At 40.4% G+C, this 23725-nt stretch overlaps 1 protein-coding gene across 1 annotated transcript in view; it reads left to right on the plus strand.

The window, feature by feature from the left end:
* The window catches only part of INO80D (INO80 complex subunit D), a 58675-nt gene extending 43952 nt beyond the window's left edge, over nucleotides 1-14723 (plus strand). The window contains exon 11 of the mRNA XM_054044747.1: nucleotides 423-14723. Within this exon, the coding sequence (XP_053900722.1) occupies nucleotides 423-1591 (1169 nt within the window). The 3' untranslated portion in view covers nucleotides 1592-14723. The remainder of the gene's footprint in view (nucleotides 1-422) is intronic.
* Nucleotides 14724-23725: the final 9002 nt, after the last annotated feature.

A 23725-nucleotide genomic window follows, 5' to 3' on the forward strand; every position in this document is an offset into this window, starting at 1 on the left:
GCCGAGTGCGCTTGCTTGGGGCTTCTGCCCCGCGGCAGGGTAGTGGGACTAAGCCCTACGAGAGGTGCCTGCCAGTCCTCCGGGCTTCAGCTTGAGCGGGGCTGAAAGCCCCGAGCCCTGGCAGGGACCTCCCGCAGGGCTGAAGCCTCTGGATTCCCTCCCCACTGGGCAGAAGCCCATAGCTCCACCAACCCACCTCCTTGCAGAAGCCCCGAGCTTCCCCCACTCCAGTCTAGTAAGTGGAGAACGGGAGGGTGCGGGGGGCTCTGTGAGCCACACTTTAACCGTAAAAGAGCCACATGTTTGTTATAATTTTCTGGTAGAAATCCTATTGAACTTTTTGGATAGCTGTATTCCTAGGGCCACAGTGTGAGGCGTATCTCTGAAAAGTAAACTAACTTCTGTTGTTCCTGTTTCTGTAGGTAAAAATGGAGACCTCCTTCCTACTACCGAAGAGGCGGAGGAACTGGAACGGGCTCTGCAGGCTGTAACTTCTCTTGAGTGCCTGAGTACCATTGGAGTACTTACACAAACAGACGGTGTGCCAGTTCAGGAGCTATCAGATAGAGGGATAGGGGTGTTCACCACAGGTGCTGGAGCTCCAGGAATGCAGTCCTTGAGCAGAGAGGTTAACACGGACCTGGGGGAGCTGTTGAATGGGCGTATAGTACATGATAATTTCTCCAGTCTGGAGCTGGATGAGAACTTGCTCCGTTCTGCTACCTTGTCTAACCCACCTACGCCCCTGGCAGGGCAGATCCAGGGGCAATTCTCTGCCCCAGCCAACGTCGGCCTTACTTCTGCCACTCTGATAAGCCAGAGTGGACTTGGGGAGAGAGCCTTCCCAGGACAGTTTCATGGACTTCATGATGGCAGCCATGCCTCCCAGAGGCCACACTCTGCCCAGCTGCTGAGCAAGGCAGATGACCTAATCACCTCACGACAGCAATACAGCAGTGACCATTCGCACTCCTCACCCCATGGAAGCCATTACGATAGTGAGCATGTGCCGTCTCCCTACAGCGACCATATCACATCCCCCCATGCCACATCCTATTCTGGTGATAACTTGGCAGCTACCTTCTCAGCAGAGATGCCCATTATGGCACAGCACTTGCTCCCACCGCAGCTGGAGGTGCCACTTAGCGGGGTGGTGAACCCCAGAACTCACTGGGGAAATCTCCCTGTCAATCTTGGCGACCCCTCTCCGTTTAGCAACCTTCTTGGTGCCGATGGACACCTTCTTTCCACCTCCCTGTCCACACCACCTACCACCTCGCACTCAGAGACCACACAGCCTGCCTTCGCCACTGTGACCCCCAACAGCTCCAGTGTGCTTCCGGGGTTACCGCAGACCAGTTTTAGTGGCATGGGTCCTGCCTCTGCTGAACTAATGGCCTCCACTTCCCCCAAACAGCAACTCCCTCAGTTCAGCGCAGCCTTTGGCCATCAGCTGAGCTCCCACAGTGGCATTCCTAAGGACCTGCAGCCCAGCCACAGTTCCATAGCTCCTCCCACAGGCTTCACAGTAACAGGTGCCACAGCTACGAGTACCAATAATGCATCTGCTCCCTTCACCACCTCTGACTGAGCTGATTGGTCTGTATTTGCAGGCAGATGGGGACCCTGTGTTTTCTATCTTCTTTTCCCTTTTTATTGTCCTCCCCTTCCTCGGAAGAGGATGTTTTGTTTTGTTTTGTTTTTTTTAAAAAGAGGGGGTTAAAAATAAACCTCCTGCTTCCGTACAGACCAGGGTGGCCCCTCCGTGAACCTTGCTCTAGTGTTCACATGTGCTGTTTATGCACTGGTGCTCATTTATTACTGGCAGGTTCACCATACCCCAAAAATGTCCTTAAGGATACAGCACAGTTACTGGATGTAGTTGACCTTAGCAGTAAGACCTAGAAATGGGACGATACCTCAAATTACCAATGCACGTTACTGTTTCCTAGGGTTCAGATCAGTGCTTTCCATCCCATTAGCATGTCACGTAGGAAGTTTTTATAGTGGGGGAAAAGTCTCTTGGTTTAAAAAAAAATAAATAAAAAAGGTAGCATCTGGGCATGGAAAGTTGGCTCCACACTTGGGTTTGGTAATGGTTCACCGAAGCACTCAAGACCATGGTTCAATTATTCATTTGACTACTCCTTAAAAATAGTCTTTTGACCTCCTCTGTGGGCGTGTGTGTGTTTGGGGGAGCAGCAGTTCCTTGTCATCTGCTGCTGAGACAACAGTAATTGTGTCCCCTTCTGAAATGGGTCACTGTTCCTACTGAATGTTGATTTATTTTCATTATTTTAGGTTCATTGAGCAGAGAGGCAATGACTAGGGCAAATAGGTTTTACCTGTTTGCCCAGGGCGCTGAGGGTTGTTGCTGTTTCAAAGGTTAGCCCAGGGAGAAAAGACAAGAAAATAGAAAGATTGGAATAAATAATGGTCTAGTCAAGACTCATGCAGAAATTCCCACCAGTGCTGAATTACTGTGGCGTTGTAGTGTTGATGATTTGCTTTGTGGCTTTGTCCAGAACTCTGCATAGAAGGTGTTTCGTAGCTGAAACTGGAAGAATTCTATTGGTATGTATCCGTACGTTACCCATTCAAACAAATCTACGTTAGGCCCCTTTGGTAATTTTAAAATTACTGAACTTCTCAAACTATCTGTTGCTGCTGAGACTCTTTCTATAATAGTTGTGATTTTGTACCAGGAGCCATATGGTTTTTGAGACACTTGTGAGACTGATGCTCTGGATGTGAAGTTGAATGTATGTGGGAACCAGCGGGTACATATTTGTGGTTACCACTAACCAAAACCAAACTTACTTAAGCAAAATAGGGAAATTCCTTCTATCCACAACACCTTGTTGCTTTTATTGCCTGTTTGCTGAAAATGGTTTTAAGTCTCCTTGGTCATAATGTCAGCTCCTTATAAAGGCAGTGGATTCCTCTTATATCTGTTTCTTCCCTAAAGGAGAATAACAAAATCACAAGGAGTTTGCTTGAATTATTTAATCTCCCTGTTCTCCCTTCCCTCCCTGTCCCAAAAAAGGGAATGTGCTTGAGAAAATTGTGACTTTATAAGGCTCTAACTAGCCACTATGTGAAAGTAATTCCTACCTGATGGCTATAAAAAGTCTCCATTGTTTGGTTTGCTTCTAAGATGCATATGAGAGAAGATGAAAAAGCAAAGCAAATCTTTCTCTCCTCATGTTGAAGGCAGTTTCATTATGAGGGTTAATAATTTCTTTGAGCAAGGGATTATTCAGCTGAGTTCAGTTATTCCCTGGTATGTGGAGAGTAATGTATCTTCCCTCAATATATGTATTCTGTTTATGTGAGTGATGATGGGGCCCAAACCCTCTGCTCCCAGACTTCTGAGGGTAGGGATTGAGATCTGGATCCAAACTTCTTGGGTGCAGCCCATCTCGGGTGTATATCCCACTAGTTATAGCCATTCCCTTCTTTTTAAAAGCTTTGTCCTTTTTTAATTATAAAGGAATAAGCCCTTTGGGTACATCCCTTGCTGAAATTACAAGCATATGTGGGTGGAGGGGGAAACATTTATTTTCAGGTTTTTGATATTGGGAAATCCTTATTCCCAAACTTGGTAAAACAGGGCTTAATATTCTAATAAATCCCAGTGTTCTTAAGTGTGGTCTAAATTTGTCTGTAACTGATTTAAACGTTTTCAAATCGTGTCATAAATTGAAATGAGGCTTAACAAAACCTCACTATATTGTCCCACTGATTGAGGAATGCCCACTGATATTGTGAAATGAGGAAGAGCTGATAGGGCTTTATATATTCTGTTCTCTTCCCTTCCCCCATGTTTGTGAGGAGACAAATGTTTGATTTGCATTATTTTCCATTGTGTTAATATACCTTCTTTAGTGTATTGAGATGATTGATTGAAAAAGAAGGGTGAACTAGTTTGCCAAATGGGTAAATGATCAATTGTTAAATCTGCCAGTATTAAATGTCATGTGACTGTATGTTCTACAGATTAGTTTGAGGATTTTGATTATTGAAATATTTCTCGTGCTCATCAAAATTTGTAATGGAACAGCAGCCTGTTCTCATCTTCCCACACGTTCATCACTTCCCTTTACCTACCAGTAGAGAAAACGCTTGGGCCCAATTTCTGTTCTCAGTTACAGCCGTGTAAATCATGAAGTAATTCTCTTAGCCAGATGAGTTACTATGGATTTACACCGATGTAACTCAGAACAGAATCTGGCTCTTAATCTGATCATTTATTTAGGCTGGGATTTTCCAAGATGCCCAAGAGAATGTAGGTGCATAATTCCCATTTGAAATCAGATTCCCATAAGGCAACTTCAGAAGTCTCACCCTTTAGATCTCAGCTTTATGGATCTGTGGGGGATTTTTTGTAAACATTGGCTGCATAACATTTTTCATGAGAAGATTGAGTTTGCAAAAACTGCACTACTTTAAAAAAGTTTTCTATTTGACATGCATTAGAAAAGGAATCCCTATCTACTTTCCAGTACAGAGCTTTGAAATGGTCCAGATTGTTGCCAGATGCAGGTTCACCTCATCTAATGGAAGTATAACTAATTTAATGAAGTTGCATCCTAGTAAGTAGTTCTGATTTTAGGTCCTAAATCTGCAGTGAGCCCCACGCAGGTGGATCCCTATACCCACACAAAGCCCACTGACTTCACCTGCATAGAGATCAGTGCAGGATCAGCACCATAGTGTTGTGGGAAGAGTAGTGGAGCCAAGGACAAGGGGTTATGCAGCCAGACACTTGGCTTCTCTCCCGCCAGGAAATACGTTTGCTCCATATGGGATTTGTCTTGGTTCTTACGGCTGCCATTGATACGGTTCTCATTCATCCTGCCTTGAAAAGGGTGCATCTCCTGTAATACAGCAATTAGCACTAATTACCCTTTCACCAAAGAGTCAGTGTAGCAATTCCAATCCATTTGTTGAAATGATCAGTATCCGCTGTGCTACTTATACATGAAATGAATAGAATAAACCTAGTTTAGTAACTAAAAATTATGTTCTTTCTATAAATTTGGGGTTTTAAAGAATTAGAAGGCATTTGACAGAGAAGTTTAGAAGCAATAATGTCCGTTTGGGTAGTAATGTCAGGTGATTTTTAGCACAGAGGCCTAAGAATTGGCGGAGATTACACTCTTGACAAAGATTAGCTTTGCTTGGACAGTTTATGGAGGCCAATGAGGGACAGCATGATACTGGCCTGGTTTATAAAGCAGTTACACTTAATATATATATTCCATATTGTGAGAATTTCCCTTGACCATTCAGTTTTAGTCAAATTTAACACTGGTGCAAGCGGACTCAGCTCCCATTGGCTGTTTAATGGGAAAGGAAGGGTGAAATGAAAGGCTGGTCCATTGGCTCTACTAATTGCTATATTATGAGAAGCACCTTTGAATATCATCCACCTTTCGTTTGGTCAAGACGTTTGTTTGTTTCCTTGCCTCTGCTGATTGCCCTTATGTATTTGCACATCTTAACAATGAACATTTGTTCAAAAATAACTTACTGCAGTTCTGCTTAACCTACTGAGTGCCAGACTATGCAATAGAAGGACTTTCCAGTTTCATGTCATAGGTTAGTGAAACAAAGGACTGTTTTCTTGAGCAATTTAAGGTTCTCATTTGGTAAGCATTTCTAGGGTCCCTCCTTGAGAAGCTTGTAATCTGCCAGCAAACATTGGAGATGAGATTGCAAGCGCAAATGCAAGAGAAATATTTTTGCTGTCAGGAATGTGTGTTTGTTCTTCAGTGGGAGTGGGCAGAGGAAGCTAACTTTTAAAAAAATAGTAGCTTCATTGAAAGCTATATTCTTGACTTCATGAATTGCTTTCATTGGCGATCATGATCCTAACATTTAGACATTGAGAGGTCAGATTCTCAGCTGGTGTAAATAAGCATGGCTGTATCAGCTTCATTGAAGCTGTGCTAATTTACCAGAGCTCAAGCTCTGGCTGCGAGAGTCTCACCAGGAACACAGAACAGAATTGAGTTTGTTAAAGCTTTCTCTGACCGCTGAATTACCCTGTTGGAAAACTAAGTTCACCAAGTAAGAGGAAAATGAGTCCTTGGAGAGTATGCCTTCACTTCAAAATTAGCCCAGGCGTCCTAGTCTGGGCACCTGTGTTAGGCCTGGTCCACACTAACCCCCCACTTCGAACTAAGGTACGCAAATTCAGCTACGTTAATAACGTAGCTGAATTCGAAGTACCTTAGTTCGAACTTACCGCGGGTCCAGACGCGGCAGGCAGGCTCCCCCCGTCGATGCCGCGTACTCCTCTCGCCGAGCTGGAGTACCGGCGTCGGTGGCGAGCACTTCCAGGATCGATTCAGGATCGATTTATGGTGTCTAGACAAGACGCGATAAATCGATCCCAGAAGATCGATTGCTTACTGCCGGACCCGGAGGTAAGTGTAGACCTACCCTTAGTGTAGACCGGGTGTGAGCAGACAGACAAGTGAAGACATACACTGAGATGGGTGGGTGTGTCTAGCTTAATTTTCCTCTTCAGCAGTTGCTTTTATCAAAGGGCTTGTTTCTCTTCTTGCCAGTGAAGGAGCCTTTAACGCAGCCCCAAGGCAAACTGAAATAGCCCAGATCAGATGTGGACCCAGAATTCCAAGCCCCATGTTGGTGGAAGCATATTTAACTGAAAGAATAGATTCAAGTTGCTGTGCCCTCAGAACCTTCTCATAAGGCCCTTTGACTTAGGCTGGGAGCGGACGAGTCGTCTGGGCTGTTCCTCTTGCCTCCTTACATTTCATCCCCTCTTTCCCACTCTCTTCGCCATCTTTTTTCACGCTCCTCCACCACCCCGGCACAAAAATTGCCAATCCTTTAAAATCCTGTATGATTGATAAAGAGCAAATACTCCGATTGTTTAAAAAAAGGATTAGGAGAGGTTCCTGCAAGTCATAATATAAGTTTGGAAGCCAGAGCTACAGTGCAATAGAATATTGAGTAAGAATTCACAGAATATGGCGTAAAATGAAAATACCATGTGGTATCACATGGCATTACCAGTACATTGTGAGCTAGGTGCTGAGACTATAACTGTAGTCGCAACTGAGAGAGAGAGCTCTGTATGTCAGGAACATTACTTGGAATCTTTTTCTTCCCATAAGTTCCTTTTATTTTAAAGGAAGTTGCCAGTAGAAAATTACCTGGAAAAACTTATGGAATTAGCCTTATCTAAAAAACAAAGTTGATAAAATACCCTCAAGAAGAACCCCACTAAAATACGATTATGACAATGGGAAAACAAAATTCAGATTCATTAGGATTTAACCCAGGTCTTTCAAAATTAGTTCAGGAAGGACTTTGGCTCTATCAGAAGGTAAAAAACAGTAGTAAAATATACTGTTTGTGTGAACTAACAGAGGTTGGGGTAGAAAAAAGCTACTCATTAACAGAAGAAAGCAAACTGCAACCACATATCAAAAGGCAATTCTGTGATCACTGATGGTTGGGTCTATATGGGAAAAATGACTGGATCCTTAGGAGTTTTTTCTAAGAAAGTCTGTAACTCTGTTGGCTGTGTCATGATTCAGTTACCTCTCTTGTTTTCCCCCCACCTTATTGTGGTTTTTCATGTGCTAGTTTTCCAATTATCCTGGAACAAGGATATGTAGTGGAAGCATGAAAGAAGGAAACAGACTTTGAATTGCAGTTTGGAGATGGCATTTGGAAGTTTTCCTGTTTTTTCTAGGTAGCCTGAAGTCTTGAGTCGGCACATTTTTTTTTTTTTTTTTTGTCTTCCATAGCTCATAGAATTCAATTTGAAAACAAATAGGATAAAAAAATAGGCTTTTGAGTCTTAAAACTGTATATATTCAGTGTAGAAAAGTGCATTCTTCATTCCCCCTCCCCTCCCTGGTCCCCAAAACACACACACGACCACACACACACAAATTGTATGTGTGTAAATTGGATACAGATGTTGAACTTGGTCTAGTAAAACTAACGTGTTTCCCACCTTCAGTCCCCACTGAAGTCAACTCTAGATAGGTAATGCTCCCAAATCTCTCCTGCAAAACTTTAACTGTGATGCAGATGGCTCTAATGCAGCTGACTGCTACACCATTGCTTATACTTCGGAGTAGACTGATTTACCCTGAAATGACTCTAACCTGCGTCTTAAAAAGTACAATTGATTCCAGTGGAAATAGATCCATTCTGAAGTGATGGACAGTTTGGTTCTCATACAAAGTATCTACATCTATTTAGAAGGGGTTGAACCAGTTTCTCTGGACAGTGATTATTTTCACTGTACAGTTTTGGGTATGTCTCAGGGATTCCTTGTGGAAATAAGGGCAGTTAACATAAAAAGTAAATAGTTTTAAAAGTAAATAATAATTTAAGGTAGAGCTTCATCTAAATAAGAGCGCAAGAAAGAGAAATTTTGTTGAGTTTTGTAGTCCACGGTGTCTGGCTTAGGGACTTTTTCTCTTCTCGGGGTGCTCATCTCAAATTCAACATACAGAATCTTTTTCCATCACGCTCAGCTTTAAACTTTTATTTAAAGATACCCTTCCCCCAATGAGCTTTCAGAATACTTATTGTAGATTTTAAGAGAAAAGGTATATTAATTTATGCTATTAACATCACCTCATAAATTATAAGTTTTATACTAAAGCTGTATTGAGTGTAATGAATTATGTTGCATATGTGTTTTTAATAGCTATAAAATTATATACAAGCTTTTTTGGAAAAACAAAAACTAGTAAAGCACCTTTTTACACTGGGTCTTTGCCGTGTCAAGGTCTACAGCTATTCTTTGCTACCTTGCAGATATATAAAAATAAAATGGTAACCCACATCAACAAAACATAGATCTCTTGTTAACCCGTCCCTATATTACTGCTTCTCTAACTTTTTCTCTTTTTTTTGGCTACATTCTGCAATAATTTATCTGTGGTTTGTACCAGTAATGGTTAGATGTTTAGTTACAGGGTAAATAGATCAAATTAAAAATCCAACTACTGAAGCTGGAAGTTGTGAACCAAGTTTGTAAGAACTTTTTTTTTTTTTTTAATGTATTTGTTTCCAGTTATGCGAGTTGGAATTTGACAAGACAGAACATTAAATCTCGGAATCCACAGTGTCTTATTCAGGAACTTTCCCCCCTCCTTTCCTTACAAAGGAATTCCCACTGTGACTTATAAATAGAATTAGACTGCTTGTGTGCATGTATGTATTATATACACACACAAAAATATGCATTTTAGGGGGGTTGTATGTGTGATATGAATGTGTATACTGTACGTAGCTCATAGTTTTTGTAAAGAGAAAAGTAGTTGAGAGGTGATGGAATGTACTTGTAGAAATGTGATTATTTAGTAGGGGGTTACTCTGTCCTCACTATTGTAAAAATAACCAAACTCTCTCTGCTACATAGTCTTCTGTTATAAGGCTAACTCTGATATCATGTTGATTTTATTCTTTTTAATTGAATTGTATTGAGCCCTGTTAAAATGTCACGAAAATCCCAGGCTCCCAAGACAGCCTTAAAAAAGGGGGGTGAGTTGTATTCTTAAAGAAAATTTTGAAATGAGAAGATTTATATTTAGGGTGGTGAGATATAGGAATTAATGTCCATTTTCAAGTTAATACCAGAATCTCCCATACTCTGACTTGGAATATGTTGTCAATCAGTCGTCCTTGTGTTTTCAGGTTAAAAAATATTGAGATGGGTGATTTTTGAACCAGTTTCCATTCTCTTTAAAGGGTTTCATTTTTAAAGTTATCTGATTTGTTTTCCTAAAGGGGTCTATGTATTTTAATTGTAACCAAAACTTTGTTGCTGGGGACTTACAAATGTATACAAACAAAATTTACTTCCAATCCTGAGAGTTTCGTTTGTGCTGTGAATTCTAAACTGAATTATGAGCATTTTAAATTTATTCATAATTTGAGAGGGAAATGATGTATCTGTATGGGAGTTCTTACCTGAGAGACATAGGAAACCCCAAACATTCCTACTTATTCTCCTTCTCATCCTGATATCCATCATTCTACCATCCAGGCTGGAGAGAGTAAAATCCTAAATGATGCATGTTCTGTTGCTGTTAGTTTGAATCATGAAAATTCTGAAACTTTAAAAATCTGTTTATTAAAACAGAGCTTCCAGTATTACAGATACTTCTAATTGGGGGTGGGGGGGGGACAACTTTTTTCCTTAAAAAATAGTTGCAAATCCAGACCTTTTTTATGTTGTTGAACTAGGTTTTTTTTTACATCCCCAGACTTTCAAATATGTTTATATGTATTTTTTTAAATGATGCTAATTCTTGTACAGACACCTATAAATGAAGGGCAGGGAGGTGGAAGTTGTCTGAGGCCTTTTCCTCCCATTAGTTGATCATAATGGGAGTTACCAGCATAAACAATTTTATGCATTTATGGGGAAGAATAGAGCCCTCTTGTGTATACCTGTATAGAGAGAGAGATATGAGATCTGGGTAGCACTTTGCTGAACTTGGAATTGCCCTCATGATGTACAGTACATACATATGAATGCACCAGATCTAAATCTATATATACATACATGAAATGTACATACATATCTCATACACACAATACGTATTATGTGTGTGTGAGCGAGATCCAGATATGTATAATATCCACAAAATGCCTGTTTAACAATTAAGCAACTGTCACAAATGAAGTTGTTAGTTCCAGTGAGGAATTTGGATGGCATAAATCGCTATGACTTCAGTGTTGTAACTATTGATCTTGTTACCTGAACCCTCAAAATGGAATTTCCTGGTACATTTTTGCTTATGTTTATACTATATTAATGTTTTGTGAGGCCTCTTCCAATACCCACCTCTTATGCTGCTCTACACCATTACCTTCATCCCAACTAATCTTCTACCCCAGCATTTCAAAATCAAACTTCCATCAGCAGTCCGCTTTAGAGCCTGATCCAGCTCTCATTGTACTCAATAGAAAGATTCTGATTGACTGCAGTGACAGCTGAATCAGGCCCTGCGCGCGCGCACACACTGTTCTCCTGATTGTTCATGTAAATCCAGAATTTCAATGTGACTGTGGTCATTTTCTTTTGCGATGTGAACTGAAATACTTTTTGAAAACGATATACAAAGCTGTTCAGTGTCAAAGAATGTTAAGTCAAATGCATGTTGAGTTAAAAATTCAGAATTGTAATACAAAATAGTGAAAAATCAAGCCTCCCTTTTACCTGACAAAAGGAGAGTTCTACGTTCTGAATCCACAGATGCTTAAAGCAATGCTGAGAATGCAGCTTTGTTCTAGGCATTGGTGATTTCATCAAATGTCTCGAGAAATGCGGATCTCTAAATTCAACCTTAGAGACTTCAAAAAATAAATCACAGTTACCCTTTAGGATATTTGAATTAATATCTTCAGTCTACTCATGTATTAAATGATTTGGCTTTTTCAACGAGTTTTTTGTATTTCTTGTTTTAAAACAGTATTTTAGTTCACCTTTTAAAGCTAAATCTGGATTCAATAACCTTTTAACAGAAAGTGACAGTTAAAAGTCTGCTCCTGGCTAACCAGTATTTTAGTTTTTCCAATTCTGTTTTCAAATCTTATTGCTTTCAATATTTTTAATATTTATTTTGTCACAATTCAGCTATGGAATTTTGTCTTACAGGCAATTCCGTAGGAAAATGTAACCTTATGGTAATGTTCCATCTGCGCTTTCACATGAAGACTTCTGTAATACATATGTTGGGGCGTGTGTATGGGTATATCTGTGTGCTGAGTGTGTGTGTGTGTGTGTGTGTGTGTATATATATATATATATATATATATATATATATATATACACACACATATATTACACACAGTATTTCAATTTACATAAACGTGGAGAACACATTCGTGGGTTCCTGATATATACTCATGCATATGTGTATTAAACATGTATATAGAGTGTAGATATACTGCATATACACATGTATATGTGTGAATTTTGGTTGCCAATTTTTTTTTACCTTTAGCAAAATGCTGTCCCTTATGGAATACTTTCACTGAAACTGCATTTATATATAATGAACGGAAAATAATCATCAAAATTTTATTTAAAAAGGAGACTCTTAATTATCCAAAGTCATTTGAATAGTCTTTTAACTAGAAGGAGATTGTTGTAAAAAAAAAAAAAAAACTAAGTCACTAGTTTTTATGGTTTTTCTTTTTGGTTTTTCTGAAGCCAAGGCATACGGTAATTAGGGTTTTTTTCTTTCTGTTCAACTAAACGACTAAACACTCACATTTTCCTTGAAATGTTCCTCCTCCAGACTTTCTCAACACAAATATTTTTGCATTGTTTGCCTCATACGTTCAATAATATTAATTTCACTAAGGAGGCTTTAAGATTCTCTCATCTTTGCAGGAAAAATGTCAATTCATTATTATATCCAGTGTCGTAGCTGTATTGGTCCCAGGATATTAGAGAGACAAGATGGGTGAGGTAATATCCTTTATTGGAGCAACTTCTGTTGGTGAGAGAAACAACTTTTGAATTTACGCAAAACTCTTCTTCTAGGAAACTTACTCAGAGTGTCACCGCTGAATACAAGGTGGAACAGAGAGTTTAGCCTAAGTAGTTTCATATTTCAAGGGGCCCTTCAAGGTGAAGTGGCCTATTAAAACCCCTCCAGTCATGGGGGGCGGGGAAGGGAGGAGAAGAAGGAGGGGGAAGTTAGTGGGTTATATATTGTAGTAATAAGCCACAAATCTAGTGCTCTATTCAGTCCATGATTTTTATTGTCTAGAAAAATTATGTATTTAAGCTTCCAGGCTCATCATTTGAAGGTGTTGTACAGGTTTCATTGGAGGATGAAGACTGAGAGATCAGATATAGAGAGCGCTTTGTGAAAAGTTTCTGCTAACAAGTGATAGTGTTTTTGTCTTTTATCAGTTTTGTGTGTGAGTTCATTCAAGAGCATAGTGATTGTCTCGTTTAATGCCCCAATAACATCTATGTAGGTGAAATGAGACAATCACTATCCTCTTGAATGAACTCACACAGAAAAATAAAGACAAAAACATCATATTACCTGTGGGTGAACACTTTGTGGGGAAAAAAAAGTGATCACTGCATATCTCACCTCTCAGTACTCCTCCTCAAAGGAAACCTGCACAAGATGAGTCTGGGAGTTTAAATTCATAACTGTGCTAGACACTAAAAATCATGGACTGAATAGAGACATTGGAGTTATGGCATTTATAGATTTACAATAACCTATAATCAACTAACACCGCCCTTCAGCTTTCATGGAAAGGTGTTAATGGGCCACTTCACCTTGAATGGTCCCTTAGAATATGTGTTAACTACTTATGCTAAACAACCTGTTCCACCTTTTATTTAGCTGTGATACTCTGAGTACATTTCCCAAACCTGAAGGAACTGTAAGCTCAAAAGCTTGTCCTCACCAACAGTTGGTCCAATAAAAGATATTACCTCACCCACCTTGTCAGCTCATTATTATTCTGTTACTCTTTTCATTCCATGTAGAGTGAATTTCTCATGAAGATGCCTGGAATCAAGCTTTTAATTTATTTAATATGAAAGGCCTTCAGCAGGAAGGAACTATGTTTTTCAAAGAATTTCTGCAGCTGTTTCTTCACCATCATGTACTTTTTTTCCCCATCTCCAAACAGTATGTCTGTGGACAGGTAGGGGAGAAATGAAGGACACAAGTAAAATATTGTTAGAACAATTAGCAGTAAATATCTTTATCTAAATTTACTGGAAAAGAAGGCGGCAAATGGACAATATGAAATGTTGAAATGCTTCTGGCTGTCCTAAAGAAGTTGATGTTTGTGTCATTTTAAAAGGTCGTCTGATTGCAGCTTGATATCAGAAACAGCCTTGTGACAAAGAGTCTCATAGCAATTGTTTGGTCACTAAAGTTTAAAATGTAAACAAGTTGCAGTGGGAAGGCGAAGGTGAGGCAGTGCATTCTGAAGCCAGTGAATCACAGCTTGTAAACATAACCGATTTTGAAATAACTGCACGGTAGCAAGGTCTAGCAGTCTCTACACCCCTCTGACTGTTCACACCCCCGACACACAAATGTGTTTAACATGCCATACATTGGGGGGGGTAAATAACCTACAATTAAATACATTAACTGCTTAAAGGGAACATACAAACTTGCACTGCTGTATCCTCTATCGTGATATTAGCTAGAAGACTAGCTAATATGCAAAAAAAGCCCAGTCCAGTTTGCTTCTGCAGATACATTGCTTTTAAAGAATGTGGTGGATGGGGATGCTTGAGAAGAATAGTCATTTCACATACAGTCCCCAGCATCAATAGAAACGTACACTAATGCTTTTAAGTGCTGGAGCACTTGAGGACAGCATTCCAGGGGTGGGTAACCAGGTTGGTGTTTGTACTTTCCCTTTAAATAGGAAGAGTTAGCTCACATGTTCCTCATTCTTCTCAATGAATGTACTGTATTACCATTTTAAAAAAATCAATGAAATGATAATAGATTGGTCTCCTTTTGTTATCTGGTCCTTGTTTAATTTGTTTAAGGGTTTTTGTATACAAAAGTTTACATTTTTATGTATATTTTTCTTGTGTAAAAACTGATGTAATATGTGTATAAAACACTGTATGTATTATCTGTATATAGTGTGACAAAATGATTTTCTTTCTTTCTTTTGGATGTATTAATAAATCTTGCTGTGAAGTAGCCTTGTTTACTATAGCAAAATCCCCTCCCAAGGTATTACTGGTGAATTCATGGAGATTATTCGTACTATTTTTATTTTGCAGAATACAAGGTGTATGAATATTGCCTGGGCCATAAAAATCTTAAGTATAGATCATTTTCCTATAGATGAATGACTGTACTTCTATGTATCCCGTGTAGGTACAGATCTAGGATCTATTCTGCTCTCACTAGTTTTATGCTGATTTGTAATTCCATTTACTTCAGTGGAGTTACTCTTAGTTCAAAGATAAGAATTGGGACCTTAGGACATACTCCAGATTCCAGTTTTAGGATTGTCCAACTCCAGAGCAGTGATCCCAGAAAATTGATTTTTTTTTTTTTTTTTAAGATTCTTTTAACTGAGACCTAATTTGAAGTACAATCTGAGGTTGTATGGAATAGAACTAGATTTTTACATACTAGAGTGCCTTCCATTATATATAATTTTAAAAATTGTGTTACAGTAGGCTTAACCACACAAGCTGGTTACTCCTGATTTGGGGTAATTCTTCAGAAGTGCCACTCATGATTGGGTTACTTTAGATTTCTACGCATAGGTGCTAGAGGAGGCCAAGCAAAGGGGTTTCTATTGTAATTATGTGAATCACTAATTGACATTTTCTTCCACTCTTGATGTAGAGAGCTCTGCAGTAGGATGAGGGCTACTGGGTCCCAGATTGTTTCAGAGATAGGTCATTGAGTAGCCATCAGATGGTGTGAAATACAGTGGTGGACAACAAACAGAAGCTGCACCCTCCTTTGGGACGGACTGGCCCCCACTAACTCCCTAGAGCAGAATTAGCCCTCTTGTGAGAGCTTTCATCCCAACATGCCTTTCTGGGGTTGATCCTTTAAATTTGGCAGAGCAGAGCTGCTGCAGCTATACAGTGGATACTTCACTGCTATTGGCTGTATCTCCCTCTCTATCGGGTAAGTATTTTTATTCCTGTAATGCCTTTTCCTAGTCTTCCCTTTCTTATTTCTGAGCATACAGCACATTCTTCTAGCTGATACCGGTTATTGCTGACTGACTGGACTTGAATTTGTGACTTGCAGGTGAAAAGCATTAATGCCCTAAACACTCTCATCTCCCATCTTCCATAAAACATCTTTATAGTAATATAGCACTGATGGTCAGAATAATAACTGAGTAGAGATTACTGTCAGTACTTTGACTTTTTTTTTTTAAAATGTGCCTGAAGCGTTCTACAAAGCATAATTACAGCTGCTTTTCTTGGTGTCTGATTGTAATGCAATCCAAGAGTTAGCCTGATTAATGATGAGTGATACAGCCTGTATGTTAACACTTATGCACTGTATTGTCATATTGCACAGTTGAGGAGGATACTGGTTCACACTTTAACATCTTGGCTTCCTGGAAGAAGGAGTAAACTACATGTTAGTACGGTGTGCAAACACCAGTCAAGATAGTGGTACAAAAGGATCTGGAAAGATCAGGCATGAAGGTAAAAAACCAAAAGCAGATCTAATTTGGAAAAAAACGCTAACTAATACAGCTGGGGAAAATCAGAAACAACTACTTGTGCTGAGGAACCCGCTCAGCTGTAAATAATGAGACCTAATGAGGGTGAAGGTGATAGTGGGGAGATTTGCTATGTGCCAAGGCCAATGGAGTTCTGGGCTACACACACAGACATGACCTTCTGGAGCTAAGAAGAGTGGCTCTGGAATATCATATGTCAATGTGGACACCACACTGCTAGAACGATGAGAAGAACAACAAAAATGGTGAGGGGTTGAACAGATTGGTTTATAAGGAAAGAAATATGGCTAGCTATGCCATAAACAGTGCCGGTACTTGAAGGGTGTAAAGGACCAAGAAAACCAAGGAGATGTTCAGTATGGGATTTGATTAGGAGTGATAAGGTGGGAAATCAACAAAAGAAAGACTCAGACTGCGTATCAGGTACATCCTGCTGGTAAGATTGGGCTGGGAAATGGGGGAAGCTTTGGATTTCTAAAATGACTGGACAAAACACTAGAAAACAGAGGGAACTCTATGTTGACCCAGGGGGATGGAGTGAATGATCTAGGACAGTGGTTCTCAACTAGGCGTACACAGAGGTCTTCCAGGAGGTACATCAACTCATCTAGATATTTGCCTAATTTTACAACAGGCTACATAAAATACTCTAGTGAAGTCCGTACAACCTAAAATTTCATACGACTTGTTTATACTGCTGTATTATACACTGAAATGTAAGTACAATATATTCCAATTGATTTATTTTATAATTCTATGGTAAAAATGAGTCAGCCATTTTTCAGTACTAGTGGGCTATGGCACTTTCATCTCTGATTTTGTAAGCAAAGAGTTTTTAAATGAGGTGAAACTTGGGGTACCCAAGACAAATCAGATCCCTGAAAGGGGGAGCGGTTGAGAGCCAGTGATCTAGTAGGTTTCTTCCATCTCTAACTTCCGTGACCCTCAAAGATGTTACACTGCTTTTTAAAATCAATGACACATTTTGAGTCTTCAAAACAACCTGCTATGCACCTAGCATCTCTCTAGCTCTGTGTTTGAAAAACCAGAGAGATCTTGTTTAATTTACTAGCAAGGCAGCAGCCCCAGCAGACTCTGTTGACTACTTGCATATATTGTGGTGTTCCTCAAGGAGCTTCAAATCCTTTTTAATAACTAACAATGGTTTTTATAGAAAAACTCATTTAATTCTTTGCCTGAAAAACAGCAGGGATACAATGGCTGATGTTTATATGCCAGGAAGCAATGGAATGGATGGAGTTTCGCTGTCTTTATAAACCATTCAGTTACCCAGTTGTGCAGGCTAGAGTCAGCTGCCCTTTCAGCTAGATTACCACATTCCATTAGGACTCCTATCCCCTGGCAATAACTGGAAAAGTATGGCCTTGCAGTGAGGAATTTAGAGTGAAATCCTCTTCACAATACAGCAGACCCTGCCACACATGAGGAGACAGCACTTTGCAAATGTCCCCTCTGAATTAAATGTTGTGTAATGGTTGTTCCTTTTGGAAAAATATTAACCTGTAACCATCACATTTCCTGGCATGAGGTCTACCCTGGAGATGTCTGGCTTGTTTTTAAGTTGCATCTGAAGAAGTGAGGTTTTTACCCACGAAAGCTTATGCCCAAATAAATCTGTTAGTCTTTAAGGTGCCACCAGACTCCTTGTTGTTTTTGGCTTGTTTTTAATTATTGGTGAGCTTGTGGAAGGTGCCGGCCTGAAAGCCGTGGGGGGGATTGAGGGGGTGGTCTGAATTTCTCTGTTTATCTACAGAGGGGAGGGTAGCAATGCAAGCTTCCTACCAGTATGCCTGACACCTCTCTGAGCAGTCAGAGGGCAGTGTGGACTCTGCACCCATTCGTTCTTTGCTTCTTATTTGAGACTGCCAACGTGCTGGTTGACATGGCAATGGTTTTCATTATGCAGACTGTGCTATTATGCTCATCACTACTCAATTAATGTATTATTTGCAGGGCTGTCAAGCAATTAAACAAATTAATCATGATTGTGCTATTAATAATAGAATACCATTTATTTAAATATTTTGGATGTTTTCTACATTTTCAAATATATTGATTTCAATTACAACACAGAATACAAAATGTACAGTGCTCACTTTAAAATTATTTTTATTACAAATATTTGTACAGTAAAAAACAAAAGAAATAGTAGAGTAGAAGGATGGGATTCTGCTGAAGACTCCTCGGATGGCCTTGGGTTTGAAGTTCATAGTATTCCTTTATTTTTGGACTTTTAATACCCCGGAAGGGGGTGGGACTCAAGTGGGACTCAGCCAGAGGGCTAAAGCAATGTGGCACCGGTTCTTGTGAGAGGCGGTAAGCAACTGTCAGAGACCCCACGGCTGGGTTAGTGCTTGATTGTGTCACAAGGGGGCACCACCAACCTGGGCCCTGCCACCATAGCTGACTGGTTGAGCTGGGTGTAGAACTCACCTTTCCTGGCTCCTAGTCCAGTGCCTTATCTGCTGGACCTCACATTTCACATGGTTTTGGCTGTTCCTGCTAAATATTTTTTCTCTCGCATGCTGGAAATACTAGTCTGTGGTTTTGACTTTAAAAACTTGAGTGAGTTTGAATAAATCCTCATTTGCCAATGATGTACGTTCTTCTATTGGCACTTCCCCCTGATCCTTGTTTGGCCTGCTGGAGCCATCTCTGCTGCTGTCTTAACTAAATGTGGAAAGTTTTGTTCCCATGAAATGGTCAATGCTGCTAGGATTTATCTGACTTGTGTTTCCCTATTCACTGTCATTACTTGGTGTTTTTCCTTCTTTATACTTGGACTGCATTGGAGCATTTTCAGGCTGCCTATTTCTTCCATTTGTGGCTGTCAGCATGGATGTACATCAGGAAAGTGGTGGTATGTATCTTGGAGCCAAATCCCAGCTAATGCAGGGGAAATGATGTAACCCTCCCACAGATCTGTAGTATCGCAGCCCCAGCTGGTGTAAATATGTCGATTCCCGCAAGCTAGGGATCTGGCCCACACGCTGCAGAAGTTTAGTCTTAGGTCAGTGAGTCTGATTTGCCTCTCCTTTATACTGGTGTCACTTCAGTAGACTTAATCCTGATTTACACCAGTTTAAAGGGAACCAGAATGAGGCCCAGTATGTGCCTGTCTTTGGCCTGAAATCAGTCCTGTGTGTCCCCTCATGTGTGCCTTCTTACTAAATATTTGAATAATTTGTACAAACATACCGTTGGTTGGTCCACACAACTACATATGGACACGCAGACCATGACAACCTCCCAACCTCTGTCACACTGGCCAGCTGTGTATGCTGGAATCCAGGTAGCCAGGTTCTCCTGTAGGCTACCAGGCTGTTCTAAGCAATTTTGGGAAGACCTAATAATAATACCAAGTTCTTATATAGCACTTCTCATCAGTAGGTTCTTTACAGAGGATCTTTATCCCCATGTGGGGAAACTGAGTCATAGATTAAAATGACTTTCCAGAGGTCACCCGGAAAGCCAGTAGCTGAGCTGGGACTAGGCCATCTAGGTTTCTCCACCACCAGTCTCTTGCTGCAGAAGTTCAGATCAGCTGTTTTGAGTCAATGGAATAACACATATTAACATTAGCTGAGTATCTCTTCCCAAATGCTTAGTCTTCTATAATTTTTCTACTGGCAATTTGCATACATTTGACATGGCTGCTTTAGCAAAGAGCATTTTCTGTCTGGCTGAGTGCTTGGAGTCAGGAAAGCCACTTGACTTAAAGCTGTGAGAGCGCTTGTTTCTTCCAAACCAGCCACTTTGACGCAATTAAACTGCTTAGGTGCAATAGATTTTCCTGCAGAAACCACTGAAGACTAAGGCTTTGTCTACACTAGCACTTTGACTGACAAAAGTTTTGCTGACAAGGAGTGTGGAAAAAAACCACACCCCTGTCTGACATAATTTTCACCGACCAAAGCGCTGGTGTGGACAGTGCTATGTCGGCGGGAGCTGCTCTCCCGCTGACATAGCTCCCGCCGCTCGTTGGGCGTGGTTTAATTAGGCCAGCGGGAGAGCTCTCTACACAGCATCGCAGCTGTGCCGCTGTAAGGGCCGTAGTGTAGACGTAGCCTGACGTTCTCTTAATGGAGTCAACCATTTAGCTTCCTTATTGCTCTTGTATTCTTCTCTCCTGCCCCCACCCTTTTTAAAATACCCTTTTTTAAAATCCCCTCCCCCGCCCCATCATAGCATTTTTCTTTTCTTTTCATGGTTGTCATTAACATCACAGGGGGGCTGACAGGCAAAATGAGAAGTGAAGAAACAAAATAGTTTTCCTTCTCCTCTCCTTAAATTTCTTGGGTTTTAACTCCATCAAGCCTGATTCTCTTGCTCACACCAGTATTTACATGGGCCTGCCATTTACTTCAGTGGAGTGACTTCTGAAGGCCAGGGCTACACTACACACTTCAGTATAACTTCACTCGGGGGCGGGTGTGTGTGAAAAATCCATGCCCCTCAGTGACATAGTTCTACCAACCGTAACCCACCATGTAGACAGGTTCTCCTGCCAACATAGCTACCGCCTCTCATGGAGGTGGCGTTACTAAGCCAATGGGCGAGCTCTCTCCCGTCAGCTTAGAATGTCTTCACCAGAAGCAGTGCAACTGCACCAATGCAAGTTTGTTGTGTAGATCTGCCCCGAGTCTCTCATTCCAAGTTACATTTTGCCCAGGGATTCTGACAGATTCCCTAGAAAGCAAGGGAAATGTTCGTGCACTACAAGTCATGAGCCAAACTCTGCTCTCAGTTACACTGATATAAATCCAGCCTTCCTTGGTGGTCAATGGAATTCCTCCTGATTTACATGGGTGTAACTGAGAGAAGAATTTGTCTTTCGAGCTGCAGAATTATTCCATGAAGCAGCTGTTTCATATGTCAACACCCGAGAGCCAGAATGTATATTAAAGCAGATCACTTTGGATCAGTTAGAGGGAAAAACGTTGTTGCACATCAAAATTATTTTCAATCTCTTCCTGACCTCCAGAGTGAAACCTAAGCAAATCTTCTACTGCATTATGCATGCCTTGTAAATCTGGCTACCAGTAGCAATTACCTATCACAGCTGTAATCTTTTTAGCACTCTATCAGATACTGCTTCCCATAAGAAATTTTAAAAAGACAGCAGTCTTGTTAGTCCCTATTGTTCTGTTGTCTTCTATTATGTGGGTAATTGTCCTTTAGGTCTTGGACTGAGATGAGCAATTTATCTCATGTGGCCCAAGGTTTCACTTTGCTGCTGTCAGTGATCCAAATGACTATTCTTAAATGGCACTATCTGGTTCATCCTCCAGCCATTCTGCCAACCCCACCAGCCTTCAATTTGCCTTGCACGTGCTGTGAAGCTGCTGACCCGGTTATATCTATCTCCCCAGGTCTAGATTTTATGTTCTAAAGGAACACAGTCATGCTTTTTCAATGCCATTTTACGTTAATATTACTTTAGGGTCCCGCAATTAGAATATGACGTGTATTGCACACTTCTGAAATCAAGGAAAACCCATAAAAAAATATTCTATTTTTTTTGCCTACGCTTACTTCTGTTATAAATCCTTCAATGCCATAAAAATAAATGTATTCTTTCATATCATTCATAATTCAGTCTAGTTTCCCCTCTGCCTCTTGCTTTTCCCATTAGCTATTCATGGCTTGATTTGCAGTGGAATGTGTTATTTGATGTAAGGACTATACATACCAAAACAAGCTACATCGATCTTCTGTACTTGGAATATTATGTTTTATGTCTCCTCCAGGCCTAGAAAATCAACACATCTTATTTTATTTTTAGTTTTGGATGTTTTTCTCAGATTATTTTTCTTGTCATTTTTATACAGAGGAAAATGTTTCCGTGGGTTTCAGTTTACTATGGGAAAATTACTTAAAAGAGAGATTGTGTGATGCTTGCATTGTAAATTTATGCTTTTATATCTGCAATTTCTTGTGAAAGGTACCAGATTGCCAACAGCGGAGAATGAGGTTCTCTCTTTTATCCCCAGAACAGGTAATTCACCAGCACCTGTCTAAGGATCACATGGTCCTCATGCCCATAGTCTCTGAGCACCTTGTACTCATTAATGGATCTGATCCTCACAACTGCTATGTGAGGAAGGGAAGTATTATCCCCATTTTACAGATGGGGAACTAAAGTAGATTAAATGACTTGTCCAAGGTTACACAGCCAGGCTGTTATAGAGCTGGGAAATAAATCTGTGTTCCCTGTGCTTGGCCTAATGCCCTTTTCACTAGATCAGTTGTTCTCAACCAAGGGTACATGTACCCCTGGTGGTATGCAGCGGTCTTCCAGGGGGCACATCAACTCATCTAGATATTTGCCTACTTTTACAACAGGCTACATAAAACGCACTTCAAAGTCAGTACAAACTAAAATTTCATACAGACAATGACTTATTTATACTGCTCTACATACTATACATTGAAATGTAAGTGCAATATTTATATTCCAATTGATTTATTTTATAATTATATGGTAAAAAAGAGAAAGTCAGCAATTTTTCAGTAATAGCTTGCTGTGACACCTTTATATTTCTGTCTGATTTTTGTAAGCAAGTAGTTTTAAATGAGGTGAAACTTGGGGGTTCATAAGACAAATCAGACCCCTGAAAGGGGCACAGTAGTCTGGAAAGGTTGAGAGCCATTGACCTAGACCAAGCTTCTCCCTAATGGATGTGTAAGCTATACACACACTTGAGGGACCACTCTTGGGCATTCCCCTTCAACTGTTGGCCTTTCTGGTGAGTCTGCCAGTGGTGCATTAGGAACTGGACTGCCAGCTCATTTCGCGGACACTACCAAGTGGAAATTATTTTCACCACAGACCTGATCTGGATTTGAACCAACAATTGAGAGGTGAAAAATTCTGTATCCTATCACCAGTCCCCTGAGCCAGCAAGTTCCTCACGAACATATTTTCACCTTTAATTGCTTTGTTTGGACTTACGTTTTTCATTTATTAATTTCCCAATCAACTTCCTTCTTAAAGATGATAAAGGAAATGTCAGTAATAATAGTCATTAATCATCCCAACATCCTACCAGAGAGAAACGCATCCCTAAGCCACCTACTCCACACAAGAAATCTGGTGTAAATTGATGCAGTGCTATTGACTTTGATGGAGTTGTGGTGATTTGAGTCAGCTGAGGATCTGGCCTCAGCCAATTCATGACGAGTACTTTCAGGGGCGCAACCTTAAACTAGAAAGGTATGTGCATAATGTGTGTGAACTGGTGGCAGGAGACAGCCCTAGACGTAGATTCGAAAGCAGCAAGGGTCTAGCAATGTCATACATTCTTGACTTAGGTATAGGCCATTTGCTGCAAACCTGAACCGGGATCTAAGCAATATTTTTTAATCATTTTAACTTTCCAACTCTTATTTGACTTGAGGATTTCAAAGAGCACCTTGGTGTGATGGCCGCATATCAAACTCTCTGTCAGTCAGA

Source organism: Malaclemys terrapin, chromosome 11 (assembly GCF_027887155.1).
Source record: "Malaclemys terrapin pileata isolate rMalTer1 chromosome 11, rMalTer1.hap1, whole genome shotgun sequence".
Lineage (NCBI taxonomy): Eukaryota > Metazoa > Chordata > Testudines > Emydidae > Malaclemys > Malaclemys terrapin.